This window comes from Buceros rhinoceros, unplaced genomic scaffold (assembly GCF_000710305.1).
Source record: "Buceros rhinoceros silvestris isolate BGI_N320 unplaced genomic scaffold, ASM71030v1 scaffold10738, whole genome shotgun sequence".
NCBI lineage: Eukaryota > Metazoa > Chordata > Aves > Bucerotiformes > Bucerotidae > Buceros > Buceros rhinoceros.
The window spans coordinates 76,814-98,390 of record NW_010425308.1 but is presented as its reverse complement, the minus strand read 5'-3'; the positions used below and the strand labels follow the sequence as shown (position 1 = coordinate 98,390).

Genomic DNA, 21,577 nt, shown 5'->3' with positions numbered 1-21,577 from the left:
GCCCACTGCAGGGGCTCCATGCCCCATCCCCCGTCCCCCACGGGGCACCAGTAGGGTCTGACTACTGGAGCCGCTGGCACTCGAGTCCGGGTGAGGGCTGGTGGTGCAGACAAGCCAGAGAGCTGGAGTCGGGGGGAACTGAGGCAGCAAAACACTCCCAGGGAGAAAAATACAGGCACGGAGTCCTGCAAAGTGCAGAGGGGTCAGCCCGCCTGACCCAGGCCCTCAGCATCGCTGGTAATTTATGAATTCAAAAACATCTCGGAGGTCAGAAACCTCAGATCTTTATTGTGGAGACACACGGGTCACAAGTGCCAGCACCTCTGCTCCGGGGCTGTCGCCTGCGGCTCCGCAGAGAAGCAAATGGTTTTCCCAGCTCGCTCTGGCTCCGCGTCTTCCTGGCAGGGGCGGCCTGAGAAGACGCGGTGGCTCTGGAAGGAGGGGAAGGAGCTTATTCCCACTGAGGGGTGAACCCGGAGCGTTTGCTCTCAGGCTGGTCCCAGCAGGCAGGGCGGAGGAGCAGCTGGCCACTGCGCCGAGCTCAGCACCAGCTCACACCCAGCCTCCACAAATAACAGCGTGTGAGAATGTCCAGCAGCCTCTGCAGACCATCTTCGTCCTCATGAAAGAGCTGGGGACTTCTTACCAAGAGCTCCTGGACACGTAAGAGCCTCTAACACGTGCCAGAGCTTCCCCCAGCAGTTGTATTTTCGATGAAATAATGACTGGGGCAGCCAAACTCCTGACGTTCCTGCAAGAGACCTGTAGGAGATGCAAGGGGAGGCAAAGCCTGGGATGACTCTCTGGGCACATTCCAGGGGAACGGGGAAGACCTTTGCTTGGAGAAGGCCCCCCAGGTACGTGACTCCAGCAGCCCCGTGGCACAGACCCAACGGGCAGCTGGAGCACCCTCTGCCCCGTGCCGGGAAACCAGAGCAGCCGCAGTGCGGTGGAACCGTGCTTGGCCCCAACCCCACCTGCTCGGAGCCCAAACCAGCTGCTCTGGTATCTTCACCTCCCTTTTTCTTCAGCAGGGCAGGGAGACAGAGCAGCTTCCCACCAGGCACAGCAGCCTGCCAAATCCACTTCTTTTTAATCAAACCCCTCGCCCACATGGCACAGTAAATGTTACCTAAAGGGCACGTCGGAGAAGCCCTTTGTCCGACATCGCATGCAGCAAAGCCTCGCGGTTCTGCCTTTCTCGGGTGCTAACAGAAAAAATGTGGCTGAGGACCCAACAGCTCAGGAAACATCTTTTTAAAGCCTTTGTCAGGTCGATCAGGATGAATTACGTGTCCTGGGAATTCAAACAAAACCCTCACCCTCCGTAAAGGGCAGTTTTAACGAGAACCCCAAGTCTCACCTCAATAAACCACGTGTTACTCTCCTGCTGTCACCGAAGCTCCGTGGGGCTGCAGTGGAGCCACGAGTGAAACGCTGCTGCAGGGCTGGGGCACGGGCTGCTGCTGAGAAACCACCCCCGGAGGGTTCCCAGCGCCAGGCCCTCCCCAGAGCTGTAGCAACTCACCAGTGGTGAACACGTCTCCAAAGCCTCCCGTTACGTTTCTAGCTGGAGCAGCCTTGCTTAAAGCTCCGTTTCTAAGCTGAGATCAAGCAACAAACTAATCAAAAACCTGTTGTGTCCTCCTGACAACCACGAGAACATAAAACCATCTTTTTTTCTCCCCCTCCCTCTTTTGAAGGCTGTAAGGTGAAGCATCTCTCCAAGGAAAAGCAAGCAAACAGGCACAACCTGGACCAGGCTTTTAAAGCCTTCAAGGATCTTCTCCAGGAGATGTGTCCTTCACCACCAGAACTCGGGATCCAGAGCCCAGGATCTCCCGCCTGTGACTGTGAACACCAGACGAAGCTGTCAAAGCCGGCAGAGCACCAGCTGCCGTGCCCCAAGATTTTGAATCCCTCCAGAGGATCCCTCCATCAGAGGACGGGTTGGGCAGCGGCACAGAGCCCTGCCTGAAGCCCCAGGCTCTGTCCACGGGGCACAGCCGTATCTCTCCACCTACCCTCTGCCCTTCCCAGCAGCACACAGACAGGGCTCTTCAGCTCCAGGAGCGGTTCCTGTCCATCCAGGAGAGCTGTGTATTCGGTGGGGTTCTCAACAGCCTCTGTTTCCTGCAACCCCCCATCTTACCCTGCCACAGACAGCTCTGTCGTTCCCACCTCACGTCCTGGAGCAACTGGGTCACAGCCAGCACTTGGATGCTGCAAGAAGAGCAATTTTGCAGAAAGCCAAGCACTTAACGAAGGGCCAGGGCCCCAGTCTCAACTGAGAGGTGGGGAAACTGAGCCCAGAAGAGCAAAATGGCTTCATGTCCCTCAAGAGGGGATGCAGCAGCAGGACACCCTGGTTCCCCCCGTCTCAGACCAGCGCCAGACGTGCCAACACCCCAGCTGTGTGGGGGGAGAGCGGGGAGAGGGATGCAAGTGCTGTTAAGAGCTGTGAAAGGAGCTTCTCCATCAGCGCAGCTGAGGACCAGCCCCAGGCTGGCACATGTTACTGCTCTGCCAGGAAATGATACACATGAAGCCTGACAGGAATGGCTCTTTTCCTTCTCCAGATCAGCTCTCAGGAAATGGAAGCGCTGGAGAATCATTGCAGTGGAACCCGAGATGGGAGGAAGCAATAAAACCCCAGGCAGATAAGTTGTATAGAAACGATGGGCTTTTAATCAATAGTTATTGCTTGCTCTATCGATTCGGAAATCAAACTGGCAGCTATAACAAAATAATCAGTTCCTCGGCCAGCTGTGTCAAGCAAACAGGGAAGCGAACGCTTGACACCTCTTTTCTGTTAGTTTTTAGATCAGAATCCTTCCTCTCAGCTTTAACAGCTTCTGAAAAGTTATAAAAGAAAGAGGCAGAGCTCGATCGCCCAGCTGAGGACGTCAAGGCCGGCGCATCTCTGGCGCATGGCCAGTGCGGCAGAGCCCGTCCTGCTTCCAGAGCCGCTGCGGTTTCCGTGCCTATCTGTGGAGATAACACCCATAACTCTCCCCCAAGGGCCCAGGACTGATGCACTCTCAAGCGTTTCTGTGCAACTCACGGGGCTCCCAAGCCTCCCCGCAGAGCTCCACTTCCCATCCCACCAGCACCTAGATCTGGCCATTCCCCAAAACACCCATTCCTTGAAAAAACAGAAGCATTTTCACTGCCGAGGAAGGGATCAGACAGCAGAGGGGTGCCACCGCTGTCCTCCCAAACCGCTGGTTCAGTATTTCAAAAGCCCGTGGGATGACTGAGCGCTTGGAGCAGCCGCGCAGGCAGCACCCCAGCACCAGCACGAGCTCACGCAGACACCAAGCAGTGCAGCTCCCGAAGCCAAGTGAAGGTGGGAAGAGAGTCCTTGCCAAGTTCGACCCCTCCGAATCCCGCAGTGCTCCTCCGCCATGCGCAGGGCGGACAACGGACGTCTGCCAGGCACAGCTTCATCCTAATGCTGTTGAGTTTTTTGAAAGCACAGAAGGTCTTTTGCACAAAGTTGGGCTCTTCTCCAGAGTCATCCCGCTCCGCGGCCGAGCAGCAGCTCTGATGCGCCCCGGACCGGCGTTAGTGAGTCGGCCAGACGGCCACCACGGCAATGGCGATCAGCAGCAGCACGATCACCACCAGCATCCCTGGAAAAGACGAGATGACGTTCAGGCTGCTGCCTTCATCTTTTACAACCGGGCTTTTGCAATTAAATTCTTCCTCCGAGTCCTGCTCCTCCTCCCAGCTGATGCTGATCTCCCCCCTGCTCGCCCCACGCCAGCCCCTCTCCAGACCCCAGAGCAGTGACGTGGCCTCAGACCCCACGTAGGCAGAGCAGCTCTTTCTCTTCCTGACCCTTCAAATGAATGTTTTTTAACAGTGCCTGCAGCGTACCTTCCTACTTAAACATCTGCCCTGCAAAGACTCAGGGACATGTTCAACTCCCAGCAAGGCCAGTTAACCTTTTCTAGAACCCCTCTGCCCCATTGCACTGCGGCAAAGGATTATTCAGAAGAAAATCCATATTGCATCAGGAAATTGTTTCCAGTGCAAACTACTCCTTCTTCCAGACAAAACTGTTTGCAGAGCAGAAGCAGAGCTGCCAGGTAAGTCCCTGACGTGGGAGAACGGAGATCGCCCAGCACTGAAGAGTCTGACGGAGCTCAGCCCAACTGGGTGGCATGTGGGCTCCGTCCTGCCCCAAACCCGCCCCGGCTGCCAGGCAGAAGTTAACAGCCAGCATGATCTTACAAAACCTGCAGATTTTCTCTCTCAACTGAAGGACAGCGGCGAGGTGACACGGCTGTCAGGCTCCAACAGAGCACATGGGTTCTCCCGAGTTCCCCCTTTTAGGGGGAACCCTCTCCTTTCTCAGAGGAGAGGAAGGAATGTTTTACTGGTCACAGAGCCCTGCGGGCCGCCCCATCACCCCCGAAGGTGGTGATGGAACGCTTGGTTCAGGCACCAGCACCTCGCACACAGGCATCCCCGGGGCTTAAAGCATCCCTTAGGAAGCTTTTGTTTCCGCTGGGGATCTGCTCTGTGCTATCCCCCTGCCCGAGCTGTGGGAATACATTAGGGCTCCGAGAGCGGAAAAAATGTCCCTTCGTTTGGTCCGCTCACAGATGACTATTACTCAACCACTTACAATATTTACAAGTCCAGCTCATGGCAATTAAAAAAGGATGTATTAAAATAAACTCCTCTTTCCAAGCTGGAAAAGGATGTTAGACAGCGCGCTTTGTAAACAGTGTCATGTTTTCTGTTTCTCTGGCAGTTTCTCTGCCAGGGGTCCAGGATTTTTTTCCAGGGAAAGAAGAGTTGCCACCAACAGTATTTTTTTCTTTTACGCTCAGTTGAAACCATTTGTAATCTGGCGTGAGGCTGAACGGCACTTCACTGCTCTGCTCGAGCCTCTTCCCTGCAGAAACAGGGGAAGAGCATCCTCCGCACCTCCCCCCGGGATGCCCGAGCACTGCGGCGGGGTGTGGGGAAACAGCTTATTAATCATATGAAACACAGAGTAAACGTGTAAAAACGCATCTGTCTGTTCCTGCCGCTCTCTTTTCACCCCAAGCAAGCTTGGTCCTGACACCAGAAGCCACAGGGACAAATGCTGGACAACGCTGCCTTCTCAGGTAACACCGCGCTTGCGGCCAGGGTCTGTCTGTGCCTGGACACTCAGGAAACTGGGACTGTCCCAGCAGCGCTCACCAGTGCCAGCTCCCCGCAGGCAAAGTCCTGGGGGCAGCATCCTAGAGGTGCTCCCGCAGGGCCTGGCTGAGCTCAGCTCCTCACTCCAGCTCAGGGTCTATCAAACGTGTCTGACCCAGCTGGACCTCGGACCATACACAGGCTCCTTGCTCCGACCCAGCGGAGTGGTGAGAGAGGGGCACACTTGGTGTTCAGCCCTGGCCAAGCACAACACCCTCCAGCACCACCAACCGCTAAACTGACCTGCGGAGAACACGATCAACACTTCTGCCAGCTTTCTAGTCTTGTGCTTTTTACACCTTAATACATGTTTTTCAGTCTTCAACAGAGCCAAAAGCAAAGAACTGGCTTAAACTGGGAAGAAGATCGATCTGATAAAGCTGCTGCATTCAGATTCTCTGTTACGTTTCGCACTGGAGGGAACGGTTTTAGAGGGTGCAAATCCTCAGCGTGGTTTCAGTGTAACAGAGTTTATGGACTTGGGCAATTAAGAGACAACCGAGATCAGTTGCTTGGCAAATACTCTAAGGTGTGAGTTAGCAGGGATATAAAGTGGAGTTAATGGGGCATAATTGTTCTTTGACAACTCCCAAGAAACACGGCGCATAAACCCCGAATTACGGCACAGCAGGAGCAGGGGAAGGTGGGGGACTCATAAAGTGCTGCTAATGGGCGACAGCGGAACCGACAGGAAACCTAAGAGGATGTTCAGGGCCACGAGAGCGGGACAAAGCAAAATCAACTTCATTCTATTCCCGGGAAGAGACCGCTATGAACAACCTGGAGGCACTTTTCTGTCCCCAGACGCAGTGGTCAGGTACTCCCTGCCCAGGGCGGCAGAAAAGCAGCGGCGGCGTGTGCTGGTGCCATGCACGTCAGCAGCCCGAGGGGTTCCAGGCTTATCTGATCCGCGCGATGTGCACGGGCAGAGCAGGACGACACGCATCGGCAATAACGCACTGATTTCCAAGTACCTCTCGCACGACAGAGACCAGATGTTACGCACATTTTCCCCCCGATAGCGCAGAACAGCAGATTAGAAGGATCTGAAGCTTTTAAACCTGGCTGTTTTGCAGAGTACAACCCGCTTCCCTCACAAAACCCGTGGAGAGGATCTGACGGTGACTGCGCGCCCGAGATTCCTCGCCTGCGCTGCCTTTTTCTCGCTAGAGCCCTATGAAATACAGACACTGCTCTCAACAAGCGCTCCTCAAGAGGAAGTTCAGCAATCAAAACCCCTAACGAAGCGAAGAGGAGTCAGGGAAGAAAGAAGAAATGATTCCTGTGCAAAACCCCCAGCCATGGATACAAATTGGAAATGCAGTTCTCAGGGTGAGGTGGGCAGCGCGAGCAGAAGCTACGAGCAATTACAGAGCAATTAATTAGGGCAGGTTGGAGACAGTGAGATGCTCCAGAAGGTCCATCTGCTGCAGAGCCAGAGCCAGTGCTCTCAGGCAGCAGAGGCAGATCTAAGATGGAAAGAGAAAGTTACGGTGTGTGTAATTAATCTCGAGGTTAAGGTCACTCTTCAGTATGTCTCACCTGCTACCCGTCCAGCGGTGAGACCGGGGGACCTGGGGCTGATACCACAACCCATCCTCCTGGGGTCACCTGCGGCAGCCCCTCTCCAAGTCCTGGAATCACTGAACCACAGACTGGTTTGGGTCGAAGGGACCTTCAAAGCTCACATAGTCCAATCCCCTGCAGGGAGCAGGGACATCTGCAACCAGAGCAGGGTGCTCAGAGCCCAAATCTGTTCCCTCTCCCCAGGATTTACCAGCTCGGAGGGTCACTGGTTTGGGTTTGTCATGGACACCCTTCCCATCGCACCCAATTTACCGCTACACAAACAGCTTCCCAGCTGGGGTGCATGTGGAAATGCAAATAACTCCTCCAGGTCTGAATCTTCCTGGAGGGATTTGGGCTTCTAGAAGATGACTCTCCACCCCCAGTTTGCACCTAGTTTCCAGAGGCTGATGATCTGTGTAAACACCGCTGATGGCTGAGGACTCGTATTCAGACAGAACCTGCCCCACCGGGGCGGTGTAACTCGCAGGTGTAAGTTCTCGTTAGAACTAAGACCCCATGGAAAGCCCACGCTCTCCGGTGCACTCCCAGCCATCCATGACCACCAGCCACGCAGACGACAGCCCAACAAAGCATTTCATTTCCCTCTCTTCATCCCAACTTTTGCTGTTTTCTCATCACGGAGGCCCCAGACGCAGCCTGCGTCCTGTCTGGAGCTGCAGCCTGCTGAGCCCCATGGAGAGCCGGGACGCAGCACACCTCTGCCCGCAGAGCATCCCTCTCCTCCGGGTACAGAGCCCATGCTACAGAGCCACGCTACTGCGAGTCACAGCCTAAATCGTTCCCAAAACCCTGGACAAGCTGCCAGAGGATTGAGAAGAATGAACATTTCTGGTTGGTATCGGTGCAAGCGCAGGGCGCCCTGTGCTAAACAAGCCCATTTCCCTCCAATCACTGCTGTGCATCACAAATCACGCTGATGAACTGGTTTCCTCAGAGAAGAGCCGATACCTCCCATCAGCCAGCAGCCGGCTTTTGTGTTTGTGATTAATCACTGAGACTTTCCAGCTCCTTCTGCCGAGTGTTGAGCACAAGCGGCGCAGGCCCAACGATCCGCTGTCGTCTGTAGAGCGTTTTTAATTCCTAACGCTAACGACGGCTGGAGCCCGGCGGAAACTTCTGCTCACAAGCCCCACGGCCGATGGAGAGACGAGCCCTCGCAGCACCCACACAACGCAGCCAATCATTGCGCGTCAACTGGGTGCTCACGCCAGCTCTGTGACAGGGCGATATCTGCTGTGAAATATCCCCTCATTGTGCAGAATAGAACTCGTGGGAATCTGAGCGTGTTTGGGATCTGGCAGGGGTTCCAGTGCCTTTGAACAGGCAGCCAGGAACGTGGTCATAAATACATCATGTTTTGACAAGTCCCTCTTGAATAACTGTCGAAAGATTTTGGGTCTGCTCCTATCAGACTATTGATTCACCATTAAAACTGCGCCGTAGCCACAGAGCGCTGGCCACGGAGGTTTTGTGTTCTGTCACTTGGAGCACACAGGTTCCTACGAGGTGTCTGGTGTTGCAGCATCACACAGGGAAGCCCCTGCAGAGGAGACAGTTGCACCCTTCTCCTTGGCATCCCCTGCTGCCCCACCAAGATCCTGGTTTCATTTTTATAAACGCACCCTGGTGAGGTACGTTGCCAGGACCGAGGACACCCTTGTCCCAGGCTAGTGCAGCAGGTAGATCATCACCACCGTGCTCCAGCCACTGCCCCACAATTCGAGAGCGATGCCTATCAGGGAGCGGCTGAGACACACAGGGCTTCGCAGCTCACACTGGAGGTCTCCAGTGGCAATGCTGAACTGTCCTTCTGCCTTGGAGGCATCTCCCAGTTGAACGTCAGGTTCGTGTCAGGTTAAATGCCCTTCTTCTTTTCGTTCAGCCCCAAACCCATTGGTAAGGACATAAGATGCCCACAGCAAGATGCTCACCCAAGCCCAGCTTGGGCTGTCACTGCAGACACCCAGTCACTGGGAGAACATCTCACATGCTTTCCAACCACACTGTGAAGGGTCATGAAAGCACGGGCAGAGGGAGTTTGCCTGTGATAGCCGAGCAAGGAAATCTCTCCCAGTCCCCGCTGCTATAACTAGTGCACAGAGACTGGATGGTCCTCACGCACAGGGTAAGCGAGGAGGAGCACGTGCTAAGGGGTGTCTCCTTTTCGTGGTGGGTCACAGCCACGGTTTCTCTTTCAGGTTCAAAGCAGAGTGCTCCAGCAGCAGGGCAGTTCCTCACAACCAGGGAGCAGCCGCGGCCTTCCGGAAACAGACTGGACCCCTGCGATCCCCATTTGTGACCCCCAGACCCGCTGGACACCCGGAGATTTGGGAAGCAGCTCTTCCCTGGGCGAGCTGTACAGTTGGGTGGGCTCAGTGCCCTTTCTGAACATTGAGCTTATTCAGAAAGCAAACACAACCACACATGGCTGCCTGCTGCTTTCTGGACGCTGAAGTAAATACCAATTTCAGCCCATTAACAAAAAATCTCTAAGGCCTGTGTGTGTCTGTGCCCAAGCCATCTGCCCTGCCTTCCAAAGCTGAGCTGCTACATCCAAGCCCATTTCAGCAATGTCTAACCTGCAGCTGGCAAATCCCACCCAGAGAGGAGCGGTGCCTGTGTGCCATCCGCCCGGCGCTCGCCTCTGCCCAGGAGGAGCCGGGGAAGCAGCCCCGCCACAAGCCCCGCACACCCCCCAGCACCTTGCTGGCGGCTGTTTCTGGGAAGAGGAGATTTGCTTGAGTTTTTCCCCATCTTTTCTGCTGATTCTCAATAGTGCTGCAAATTCAGCGCTGGGGTCTTTTATAGATCATAAAACGATAATAAATAGCACGCTATGACTTTAAAGAGCCTGGTACAGCATTACATCACCTGGGAGAACCACTGTGGTTTATGCCAAGGAAGTTATAGTCCCTCAGAACTGTCTATCCCGAAGTTCATGAATGAGATTTCTTCTCAGAGTGACAGGGAACGCTACCTTATAAACACATAATCATTGGTTTATAGGGTAGGAGAGACGCAGGGAAAAGATGGGAGTTTCAGCGAGAGCCTGTAGAGTCACGGCCACTTTCTTAAACTTCTTTTTAATGTCACGGATTAAAAAAACCCACACTCTGACTTTATCTGCTTTTTCAGTAAGTTAATCTTCAGGCCGCATTGCCAGATCTATGGCAGAAACGCTGCCCTAACCTGCTCAACCCTCTGATTTTCAAGGCAGCACAGAACCAACGTGGACGCTGGCTCCCAGTCCCACGCACATACCTAAAGCACTAGTTTTACATGGCAAGCGCCTGAAGAAATCCATCTTGCTGTCCTTCACATTCCTTAAAAAAAACCCCAACACTTTCTCCCCTCAAAAGCTATAAAAATTTTTTTCTTCTAGCATTTCCCTCGGTTCAAGCGAGACGGGTATTCAATTTGTATTGCATTAAGAACCACTTTCGCATAAATCCCACGCTATTAAGCTGGCTTGTATGTAAATACCCGCCCCGATTCCTACACCTGCATCATTGAAACCGGCTCTCTGGAGGCTTGTTCTTTATTAGTTTTGTGACAGCCAAACCTTTTCTTGGGCGACGGGTCTGTGCAAAACGCTGCGATCGCACATTATCCTCCGCCCCCGCCCGCCCAGAGGAACCTGGATGTTATTGCTTTTGACCTTCCTTTTCAACCGCTCTGACTGGAGAAATTCAACACTGCAGTCGTACCTCTCAACTCTGACATCAAAATCATTGGCAACGCTCAAAGAAATCAAGACCAGGCTCTGCAGGCGGTTATTAAAGGCTCCAAACGCCCATGTGTTTCATTGGGTCTGGAGGAGAAAAAAAAAAAGACGCTTCTCAAAAAAGCTGAGCTCTTTGGAAACAACAACTATTGCATTATTAATGCCTTATTTGGAAGAAAGAAAAACCTAGGTCATGCTTATGAGAGATGAAAACCCCCTTATTTTCTGAGTTATTCCACATTTGGAGCTATTCGGGGGATGCCAGATTAACCTGAAGAAACGATTTCACTCAGTCAAATGTAGAGGCTTTGTTTATAGTCATTAACTTCTCAGTCAACATCATGTCACATAGCAAAAAAAGTGGTTTCGTGTTTTTTTGTAGATTGGGTTGGAGCTACGCTTCTCTCCCAGGCACACGGATGAGTCTGTTGTTAATATGAGCCTTTGATCGGGGCACGAAGACACCACGTGTTAGTGACAGCGAGACCTGTTGGCAAACAACGTGTGGCTCAATACCAGCAAGGTAAACCCCCCACCATCGGAAAACAAATGTCAGCTCCGGTCCCAGAAGCAGCATGGAGTGAGTTTACATCCAAAATGTTTATTGCTTCAGTGATCAAATAATCCCGAGCGCTGGGTCCCAAACCACATGCGTGGCCCGGCTGAATGGAAGGAAGTGAGATAAGTGTTTCTCTTCATCCATTGTTGTTATACTTCAATTTGCTTCTTTTTTCATCTATTTTTCAAGTTGTGCCAGAAAGCGTATTGAACCACTCCCAAGCACAACTGCAAAGAGATCCCGCGTCCTTTCAAAAGGCGACAGACGCGGTGCAAACCCAACTGCACGAGGAACAGCTCACGTGGGTTTGGTCATGGCCTTCAACTGCTGCTCATGCTCCAGCATCTCCGATGCTCAGCCGGTCCCTGTGAAGGTGATCTCCTACCGCTGGCAGTGGCTGGAAGGTTTTGAAGATAAATACACATTTGACCGTACACCATTCATTAACCTCCTGCGCCGACCCGAGAACCACAGCAGGAGGGCAGCTGACAGGCTTCCTAAGGAAATTAGAAGATACAGTAATTTTACCTTCTGAGCCACCAGAAGTGACGCTCAGAGACAGGCTCAGAGACATTGCTTGGATTTGAAGACGAGAGTACAGCAAGAACTCAACTGTCACAAGTTTTAACTTTCAAAGAAGCCTGTGGGAAAGGGAACGCTTGGAGCTAAATTTGTATCTCCTTTAAATAGCAGAAGGTAGATCACAGAGGACAGCCGAGGAGAAACGGTTCGATGTACCTTTGAGACAGAATTCCTGAACCCAAGAGCTTTAAAGAGCTTTATACACACACCTGAAGAATACCTTGCTGCAAAAATACTTGATAATAAAATCATCCACTGGACTCATCATGGTACAAAGAGCAGATGTAAGAGGCAACAAGCTACTTTGGACCCCAAACCCCCCAGCACTGACTGGACCCTTTGTAATCACCGGTACAGCAATGATCGGAGGTATTTAGCGGGCAGGAACGACTCTGCAGCAGCTTCTCTCTAACTCTGCTGCTGACACTGTCAACAGGCTACAGGAAAGCCCCGATGGAGCACACGTCTCTCGGGGTAAGTTCGTGTAGGACCCTGCACCCATGCCCAGCCGCAGCTCACAAGTTGAGAGACACCGTTGTGTGTTCTACATCCCCCCGAGAGTCTCCTTTGGGTGTTCTATGTGCCCCTGGGAGCCACCTTTGGGTGTTCTCCCACATCTCTTCCTTCAGCTCAAACCTGACCACCTCTGCCCAGCGCTGCCTGATGCCCCTTCTGCTGGGTGTGCTGGGGCAGCACCGGGCACAGATGGCCAGGGCTGTGCAGGAGATCACCTAGCTCCCAGCAAGCCACAAACTGGGAACATGCTCATGTTTTTTTCCTTTTGTTCTTCTAGAGTGACTTCATAGACTTTCCTTCCTTGTCCCCTCACTGCTATTATCAAAGTATTTCCATCCCCAAAGGTCATCGGCAGATACTGGATTTTTTTGCATGTGCCTTATTTCCCTCTCCCTCTTTCCTTCATTAAACAAGCACGCACACTTTCCAGTTTTCCCTCTCCACTCTCTAGCATCCTTTCCCCTACATAAGCGACGCCAAGAAACAAGATCGGTCGAGCAATGTTCTGCATTTCTGAACGACTCCGTTACAACTTGGAACGGGACTTGTGAAAGTTTCAAAAATCCTCAATGTGCACTAAAGGTTTCCCAGAAGAAACAAAACAAGCTCAAACACAATCACAAGGGCTCTACAAATCCTCTTGCAGGTGAGGTTCAACTTGATCAAGCCATAGGTGTCACCTGAACCTTTTGTTCCGGCATAAGCTCCGCAAAAACCAGCTGGAAAGGGTGCAAAGGCACAGGTTTAACTGGGACATCCCCACCTTTGGGCTTACCACAGGTTTTCCTCCTCAAGCCACTGAGGAGGAGCAGGAGCAGCGTCCAGTATGGGCCACAGCCTCCTGAACCATGGTGGAGAGAACAGCAGGAGCTCAAGGGTGTGAGGGAGAGCAGAGGAAGCTTCCCTTGCAAGAAGGCAATGACGTAAGGAAATCCAACCGTCACCTACCATCGGGCCCCTCAGCAGCACAAGTCCCAGGTCGTTACGGAGACTTCTCATCCCATCAGAAAGGTGGAACTTTACCAGACACAGCACTGGCTGCAAGGAGAGGCCCAACCTGGGGCCAAGGGAGTTAAACCCCAGAGCGGGGGCATTCACTGCCTCCCACAGTGCCCCGACGGCTGGTGTTCCTCCAGCTCAGCCTCACCCCCCAGCCCCTGCTCCGGCGAGGGGTGCATTAGCCACAGCCCAGCTGGCAAACCCAGAACGGTTTTCCTGAAAGAAAGAGTCTGCCGGGCAGCAGCGAACCCCCGAGCTGGTACCTGCGGCCAGCGGGGAAAAGGCAGAAGACACGACAGATGATCTCAGCAGGGGACTGTTGTTCCTTCACTACTTTCTCCAGTAAAAACAAATGGGGATATAAAAAATAAGAAAATGAAGGAGACATCTGCCCGCGTCCATCTGCCACCAGCCTGACACCCCAGTTCTTGTTTGCAGTAGGGTCAGTTTTCTACCATTATAGCTCCTGAACCGCCTCCCCAGGACACCAGTGCCAGGACAAGGATAAAGATGGGAACATGGGGAGAGGGAGCAGGTAGCCACCAGCTCTGCTTAGATGCATCAGTAAAGTGTCCCATTAGGCTCTTAAATCACTGGAGAAATTATTATCTTTTGCCTCTTCCTTTGTTTTTCACTCGAGCACGTGCTGGGATTACTCACTCCCTAGTTAAATGGATATATTACAGCGCCAGAACGCTTCCAAAACATTTAAAGCATCAAAAACTGAGGTTACATGTGAAATAAATGAAATAAAAATAATCACAGTCAAACGAGTGGAATAAGCTGCAGTAACCAAACTCCAGTTTTGCTGGTCTGTCTGAACCCGCAAGAGGAACTTCACTGCAAGACACCAAGCAAGGAGAAGAAGTTGTAGCTGAAAAAGAAAAATCATATAATGTTCATACCAAGTCATTTAAGGTCAGATTAAGTGTTCTTGAAGTCTGGTCCATGTGTCTTCTATTTTAAAAAGTGCCCTGCTTGCACAGGAATTGTAAGAACTTTCGAAAATGGGACGCTGGCTCCTAAGGCTCGTGGATACTTGACCGCGTGGTCAGGAGGGTTCAGATTTACATACAAATTGCAAAGCTTCTAAATGGCTTCCTCAGAGCAAGAAACGGGGGTGGAAACGAGAGAATATTTAATGATTAGTTCCTTATGGCTCCGACATTCTTGAAGCATATTTCTTGCCATCCCTGGAACACTCCTGCATTCTTGATTGCAAAATGGCAATAAGTGATTTCCTTTAAAAGCCTCGTCTTTTATTGGAATACTAAAAATACCCCACTAGCCCCACTCCGCTCCGCTCGCTCTCCTTCCTGGACAGGCCCCATCGACCCTGATGTATTCTATTTTGAAGACAGCAATAAACATTTCAGCATGGGCTGTTCAATCCACTTCATAACAGATCTTGCATCTCCAGTGGAGCCCCTACTAGCACCATAAATCATCTTTACACAAACCTAAGTATGAGAAACACCAGCTCAAAAGCAGCGTGGATTTTTTTTTCTTTTTAAAAATTAGAAATCGGTAGAAAAGAGTCAAGAATTAAATAACTGGTGACTTTAAACATGAAACTGCTGGGATGACCCTGTGAAACGGGGCTGTTGCGACGGTTAAAGCCACACTGCAACGCGGCTCCAGCCAATTCACCAGACATAAAACCACCTGAAAGACGATGCTTAGTGGGGGGAAGGGCAGAAAAAACTCTCCACACCCACCGCATCTGAACACACACAGGTTTCCACTCCGGGATCCTCGGGCTGTTGCTGATTTTAAAAGCCACCGATGGAGATGAAGCACATGCTACATCTGAGCTGGCTACACACGCAGCAGTCTGCACGGACTCAGTCTGAAGGGCTCTCCCCACTGCTCCCCTCAGTATGTCTCTCTCCATCTGCTACAGACCTTCGGAACAGCTCAGAGAGAGAATTTCAGGTACACGATGAAGAGGCTCCCGCAGAAACCACAGTTTTATCATTCCTGTTCTTGGCTGAGCCGAGGAGCTCCTCCAGGAAAAGCAGTTGTGCAATCGCACTCAGGAACTAAGGCCAGTGAAGCGCAGGGTGCAACCAGCCGTCCTCAGCCTTAACGGCAAAGAATTCACGTAGTCCAGAGCCAGAGCGGTCAAAATTCAGGGCCCAGCACGGGCTCCACAGTCCAGTGGTGGATGATGAGAAGGGTTACCCGAGTCTGGTAGGAGCTTTGGCTGGACAAGGTGACAAAGAAGCTCCCGAGCCGATCCCGCAGTGCTGGCCCCAGCACAGTTACATCTCCCCACATTAAAGGAGTCTGCTGGGAACTCAGACCTCACTGAACAAATCTGCTGGTTGCCTCAGAACTCTGCCCTTGAGTCACTCCACAAGCTGCAGTGGATGTCCCATGTATTGAAGCAAATACAAGCTGCAGCTTTCACTTGGACACAAGCCTAAAAAAGGTAGGACTTTTGAAGTCCCAGGGGAAGCACACCTAGTTTTGTCTGCTGGCAAATGAGGTTTTGATCATGCTGGAGGCTGGACTGGCTCACGTCCTGCCCGCTCTGCTCCAGGGTACAGTTAGCAACAGGCTTTGCTTAGCATCAGCTTCTCGTTCTTTGATAAATCACACTTCATAGGGCACTTCCCTACCTGCAGCGGGTCTCAAACAGGAGGGTTTGGGTATGGAAACTGCAGTTACCTTGGGTTGACCCGTTTGGGTCAGTCAGAACTGGGGTTGACCAGAATTTGAATCTAGTTCTCCAGCAGCAAGATTGGGTGACCTCAGTGAGGAGATGCACTTCTCACCTGAGAGTCCTGAAACATAAAACCATCAGGTGGAAAGAGACCACGGCAGGTTTTGGTGCAACTTACTGCTCCAAGCAGGGTCAAGTGAGGGAGCTGGACTCAACGATCCTTATGGGTCCCTTCCAACTTGAGACATTCTGAGATCCTCTGATTCTAAGACCAAACTCAGACCAGGTTGCTCAGGGCTTTCCAACCTGAGTCTTGAAAACCTATAAGGTCGCACAACTCTTCAGGGAGCACGCGCGCTGGATTTGGGGAACCAAAGCAGAAGAGCTGCTCATCTTCACAAACAGGCAGCAAAAGCTGTTTACTAACTCACTGAGACAACTTCAGAAGAACAGCACAGAATGGGCAACCCAAAAAGGTTAACGCCGAAGCGGGGAAGTGCTCATCATCCCAAATACGATGCTGAGAGAAAACAAAAAAAAACCTCCCCATCTTTCAGCCTCTTTTAACATTTAAGAAGATCTCTGGATGACATTTCGTTGATTTTAAAGTCAATACCAATGTGGACAAATCAAAGTGTTTTGCCCCAGTTTCTGCAGAAGTGCATCAGCCTGCATGTAGAATTCTGGACGCAGCTGCAGTGTTTTCGCAGTTCAAAGAACAATCCTGCTTTTAGAAACTTGCTCAACCTTTGGCAATCCAACCTCATCAGCATACGGAACCGCAGAAACCAGCAACCAAATCCTGCTGCTTAATACCACGTCCAGCTGCTAACAACCATAGGAACCTCCAAAAAGCGCCAAGGGAAACAGGGAGGGTGAAACAATCCCTCGCAAACAACCGAGCCAACAAACACAGAACAGTGATAAGAAATGAGGTTTGACTTGCATAACCGCTTTCAAATGTTTTTGGAAAATGGAGTCTGAAGAGCAGGAGGCTGATGAAACAACACAGCTCAGTAGCAACGCACAAGTTTCATGCCGATGAAGTAGGGAATTCAACCCTTGCTGAATTCTTGAAATCATTTAGATGTTAACAGAAGTTTCTTTTCCAAAAAAAGAAGGGAAGGCATCTCCTAAAGCCCACACACACCGATCTCCGACTCCTGCATGCTGGTGTACTACAAAACTACGCCAGTTTTAGAAGAGTGTTGCCTGTCAGAATGGCTACTTTATTTTATTTAACTTCATTTTATTTTATTTTACTTTATTTTATTTCTTCCATTTTATTTTTTAACTTTTTACTTGAGCTGAGCCAAACCTGCACAATTTACGCACGTGCAGTACAAGAGGTCCCCTCTCACTTGGTATTTAAAAAAAAATAAAAGTGAGAAAGAAGGAGGAAAAACCACAGTATCGTTTCATCTCACCTTCCTAAAACTTGAGAAGTTTACAAGCTCTTAACTCTCTTCTGTTGCCTTCCCACATGACAGCTACAAGCTGCCGCAGCAGCTGCACAGTCAGGGTCTTCAAAGGGAACGCAGAAATAATTACTCTCGGAACAAAGCGCTGGGGAAAACCGGGCTGGGTGACCGGCGCGATGCTGGGGGAGCGGGTGAGGGACGTGGGACAGCTCGAAGCAACCCCTGTGCAAACGCGCTCTCCCGTGGAGACTTTTGTTCGTGAGGGAGAAAGGCAGAGAAACGAGCCGAGCCCCGAGAGGAGCTGCGGAAGGCAGGACGGGTCGGAAACCCATCTCTGCAGATCCGGCGTTACTTTCTGGGGGGGAACAGTTCCCTTTTCCAGCTTCTTCAGGTTATTACTAGATCTGTGCGGGGGTTGACAGAGAGGGAAAAATAAATATAAAACGAAGATAAAAAGGGTCTGTGTAAGGAATGCAGCCAGTTATCAAACACCCAACAAGGGTAAATCACTTGGGAGCACAAAGAAGTCGCTTGATTTACTAAATATTTTTTTATCCCTAAGTCTAATCCCCCGGTTAAAGCTACAGAGCTTATTCCCCTCACGCTTCTAGGGGGAGAACAAAACCCACGCTGCACAGAGGGCTGTAAACGGCCCCGGATGGTTTGTCCGCGCCCGGCTCCTGCCCCGAGGAGCGATGCTCCAGCTGCTTTTGCAATCGTTCTGTTTTGATAGCGTTACCAGGAGTGTCCCCTATTAATCATGTTGCCACTAAAGGTCTCTCTGGAGTATTTGCTTGTTCTACACTTTTCCAAACTGCTTCAGTTTCCTCTTAATTTATTAAACGCTCGCTGAGGATGGCCACAGTTAAAGCTAACCTCTGCTACTACAAAACTGCAAGGAAAAAAAGGGGGGAGAGGGGGAAAATCACCTTTAACCATGAATTTTCCTCTGTTTCTCTATAGAAACTCCCCCCCCGCCGACATGTTGTTTCAGGCTCTGTTACACTTCTCTGACCAGTTCGAGCTGTGAAGCCTGAGACATTGCTATTTAAGCATCATTTAACATTCAAGAAACCCTTTCCTGGATGTTCCTGTTTGAGTCGGGATCACTGGAAGAAATTAGGTATTGGCTCAACCCTTCAGTGCCCTGAAATCCATGAGCTTATTTCAGCCCGTAACGTGTTCTCAAAGACACAACGAAGGGCTCTGCGGGATGAAGAACAAAGCTCTTGGCACCCCGCAGGACTGAACCCCGCTGAGGTGCGAGGCGTTTCCAAACGTTTCTAATTAACTATGAGAATCCACAATTAAGAAAGTCGCAGTCACTTGGTTGACAAGTGAAGTCCTGTGTTCCCTGCGCTGGCGCCTCGCACCCCCTCACAACGGCAGGCTCGGGGAGGAGAAATGTATCCAGTAGCAGGTGAGCTATGAAGAGCGGAAGAGGGGCTGGGTGTCCTTTGGCAATGCGGTGGCGATGCGGAAATTCATGGCTGGGCTTCTGGAGCTCCCTGCTTCAAGGCCAGGAGGACCAAGGAGATGGAGTTTGAGCTGTCCGCTAGACCCTGCCCTGCTCCCCTGCATCTCGGCTTTGATGATGCCATGGATCAGGAGGTCCCGCCGGGAAGTTCTGCTCACTTCAAACACGGGCTGTCCCCATCTTCTCCTAGAGGGGCCCAGAAGGAACAAGAGCAGCCTCTGCAGTGCAGAACAAGACGTGAGGTATAAAGCTTCAGAGCGAGTACACACGGTCTCTGGCTTTGTTTAGACGATCGGGGAGATCCCCATTTATCCCCCAGATTTTACATTCTTTTGAGGACTCTCTGTCTGCAAAACATTAACTCAAACCAAGTGGTACAACTCGACTGAAATTACACTTTTAAGCCAACGACGTCTTCCTGAGTCAGGAAACAAACGGGCCTTTTGATCCATCTTTATAACTGCAACATGTATTTCATTCCTATTTTCATCCAGCTTATACAACGATGACATAAATTATTTTTCATGTTTATCTTTCCCCACGAGAACCACAAATCACCTTGGTGCCACGTGAACCAGAGCTTGGCTTTCCCAGGCTCAGGACATGAGGGAGAGGCCCCTTGCTCTCCGAGCCCTGATCTGGCAAACAGAGAGGCAGTGGCTGACCCTGCAGTCTGGGCAGTGCCCATCTGTGCTCGGATGGACTCTGCAGGGATCCAGTCATTCCCAGTGGGAACTGGAGACAAAGACCTGTGAAATTTGTGGAGAGGATCAGACCACCTTCAGCTGGAGAACTCAAAGGGACTGTCCACCTGCGGTCCACAGCTACTCCTAAGGAGCCCGAGGGCAGGACAAGGGGTGATGGGTTTAAACTAAAAGAGGGAGATTCAGACCAGAGAGAAGAGAGAAGTTTCTGATGCCGAGGGTGGCGAGACCCTGGCCCAGGTTGCCCAAAGAGGTGGCAGAAGCCCCATCCCTGGCACCATCCCAGCTCAGGTTGTTTGGGGCTCTGAGCCCCCTGCTCTGGGTGCAGATGTCCCTGCTCCCTGCAGGGGGTTGGGCTGGGGGAGCTTGGAAGGTCCCTTCAACCCAAAGCAGTCTGTGATTCTGTGACAGTGGCCAGAAGTGAGACTACTCCAACCAGAATCTGAGTCTGGGGGGTCTGTGAATTGTCCAGCACAAATAGCAACAAATCAAAACTAGGCTGGAAACCAGAAAAAGCAAGCGAGCTCAATGTTCAAAAGAGAGGGCTGAACCTCAGCATCTGCTCCGACCTTTGCAGCAGCCTCGAGTTGGAGACCAGAGTGTGGCTGAAGGATCCAGATACTGATGTGCAAGTGCCTGCTGCTCTGTCAGCACAGGAAGCTCTCTGAGATGACCTCACCTCTCACCCAAGGAGGGGAGATCCTACCCTGTGAGGCAGAGCCATGCACAAACAGCTCTAACAATAATGTTAAGACAATTTTACTTGTTTTGAAGGTTTCATCAAATCGTGCCTCAATTGCTCCCGAAGTTTGAGACCGCATACCCAGCACTGCGGCAGAAACCAGGTCATCAGCAAGCAGTTCATGTAACGCAGATTAGGTGCAACCCACTGGGACTGCAGGAAGATGCGTGGCAGGATTTGATTTCAAGCAAGCCACAGAACACGACACTAATTTCAGTAAAGCCCGGATGGTTTATCCAGGCTTCCCAGCCCTCTGCTCACCACACAGCCTCTCCCTCTGGCTCCTCTGCCCTGGATGGAAACACAAGCTGACCACGGACCATGGAGCACATCTCAAAGCAGGAGTTTTATTCACATTTGGCTTTAGGAGGAGGCAAATTAAAAACAGAGGTGAAGGGATGCTTATCCTTCGATTTTTATCACAGTGAAGGCTTGGTGTGAGGGGATCCGGATAAAATTTAAAAGTCACCCCTTCTGCGGAAGCATCCTCAGCACCTTTTAAAATGAAGATGTGGATGCAGTAATTAAATTTTGCTTACTAGCAACTTTCTCTTTTTTTCATTTAAGCATTGTCCACTGCGGTTTTAAAGGCTTTGAGGGGAGGTTTTTAGGATGATCGGCTGCCAAGAACCATCTCCTCGTTAGCTGCTTTGGTCATCAGTCAGTAGCTGCCATTAGCACAGCACTTCTATCTGCAAATCCAATAATCCTTGAACTACCAAACGTAATTTCCCCGCGAGATGAGTTTTGGTGGAGAAAAACATCCTTTGGAAGGCAAAACACTGTTTTTTTTGTTCTGTTCTCTTGTGTTTGTTTTAACATTTTAGCTATCCAAACACATGGTGCAGCCAAAAGAACACTCCCCCAAAAAGCAGTTCTCCAGCTCCGCTCCTCACCCAGCCCTGCCAGCGAACATGGGAAACTCTTGACTGGAGCTGCCACCATAACTCCCAGCACCTTCCGCAAAGACTCAGACAATCCCGAGCTACTTGTCATGCAAACAACCTGTGAGATTCATTCTGCCGGCCAGGCAAGAGGAGGGGTGAATTACTGAGTTAAGTAGCTTACTGGGGAGGGAGTCACACTCCGCAGCCTTATGAGACGATTAGAGCCTGGGAAATTCATACGCCAAATCCCCAGGCCCTGGTAGGGCACATTCATTACCAGCTTCAGGATCAGCCCCAAGCAAGAACTTTCTCTGGCACCATTCAATATTCTTTTCCCAACAAACTCTCATTTAGTTTTCCCCCCAAAAAGGAAGATTCTGTTTAAAATTTTACAGTATTTAGTGACTCCACAGTTCACCACGAAGATGACTCTTTTTTTTCAGAAAAGCATCAGCATTTTTGAAGCCATGACGCTTCCAGCACCGTCACCCACCACCGTAAGCGTT

The 21,577-nt window shown here is 51.2% G+C and overlaps 1 protein-coding gene across 1 annotated transcript in view; it reads right to left on the bottom strand.

Moving 5' to 3' along the window:
• Window positions 1-3,567: 3,567 nt before the first annotated feature.
• Window positions 3,568-21,577, bottom strand: part of STX8 (syntaxin 8) — a gene marked incomplete at its 5' end in the record, with an annotated part of 94,815 nt that continues 76,805 nt past the window's right edge. The window contains one exon of the mRNA XM_010141098.1: window positions 3,568-3,635. Within this exon, the coding sequence (XP_010139400.1) occupies window positions 3,568-3,635 (68 nt within the window). The remainder of the gene's footprint in view (window positions 3,636-21,577) is intronic.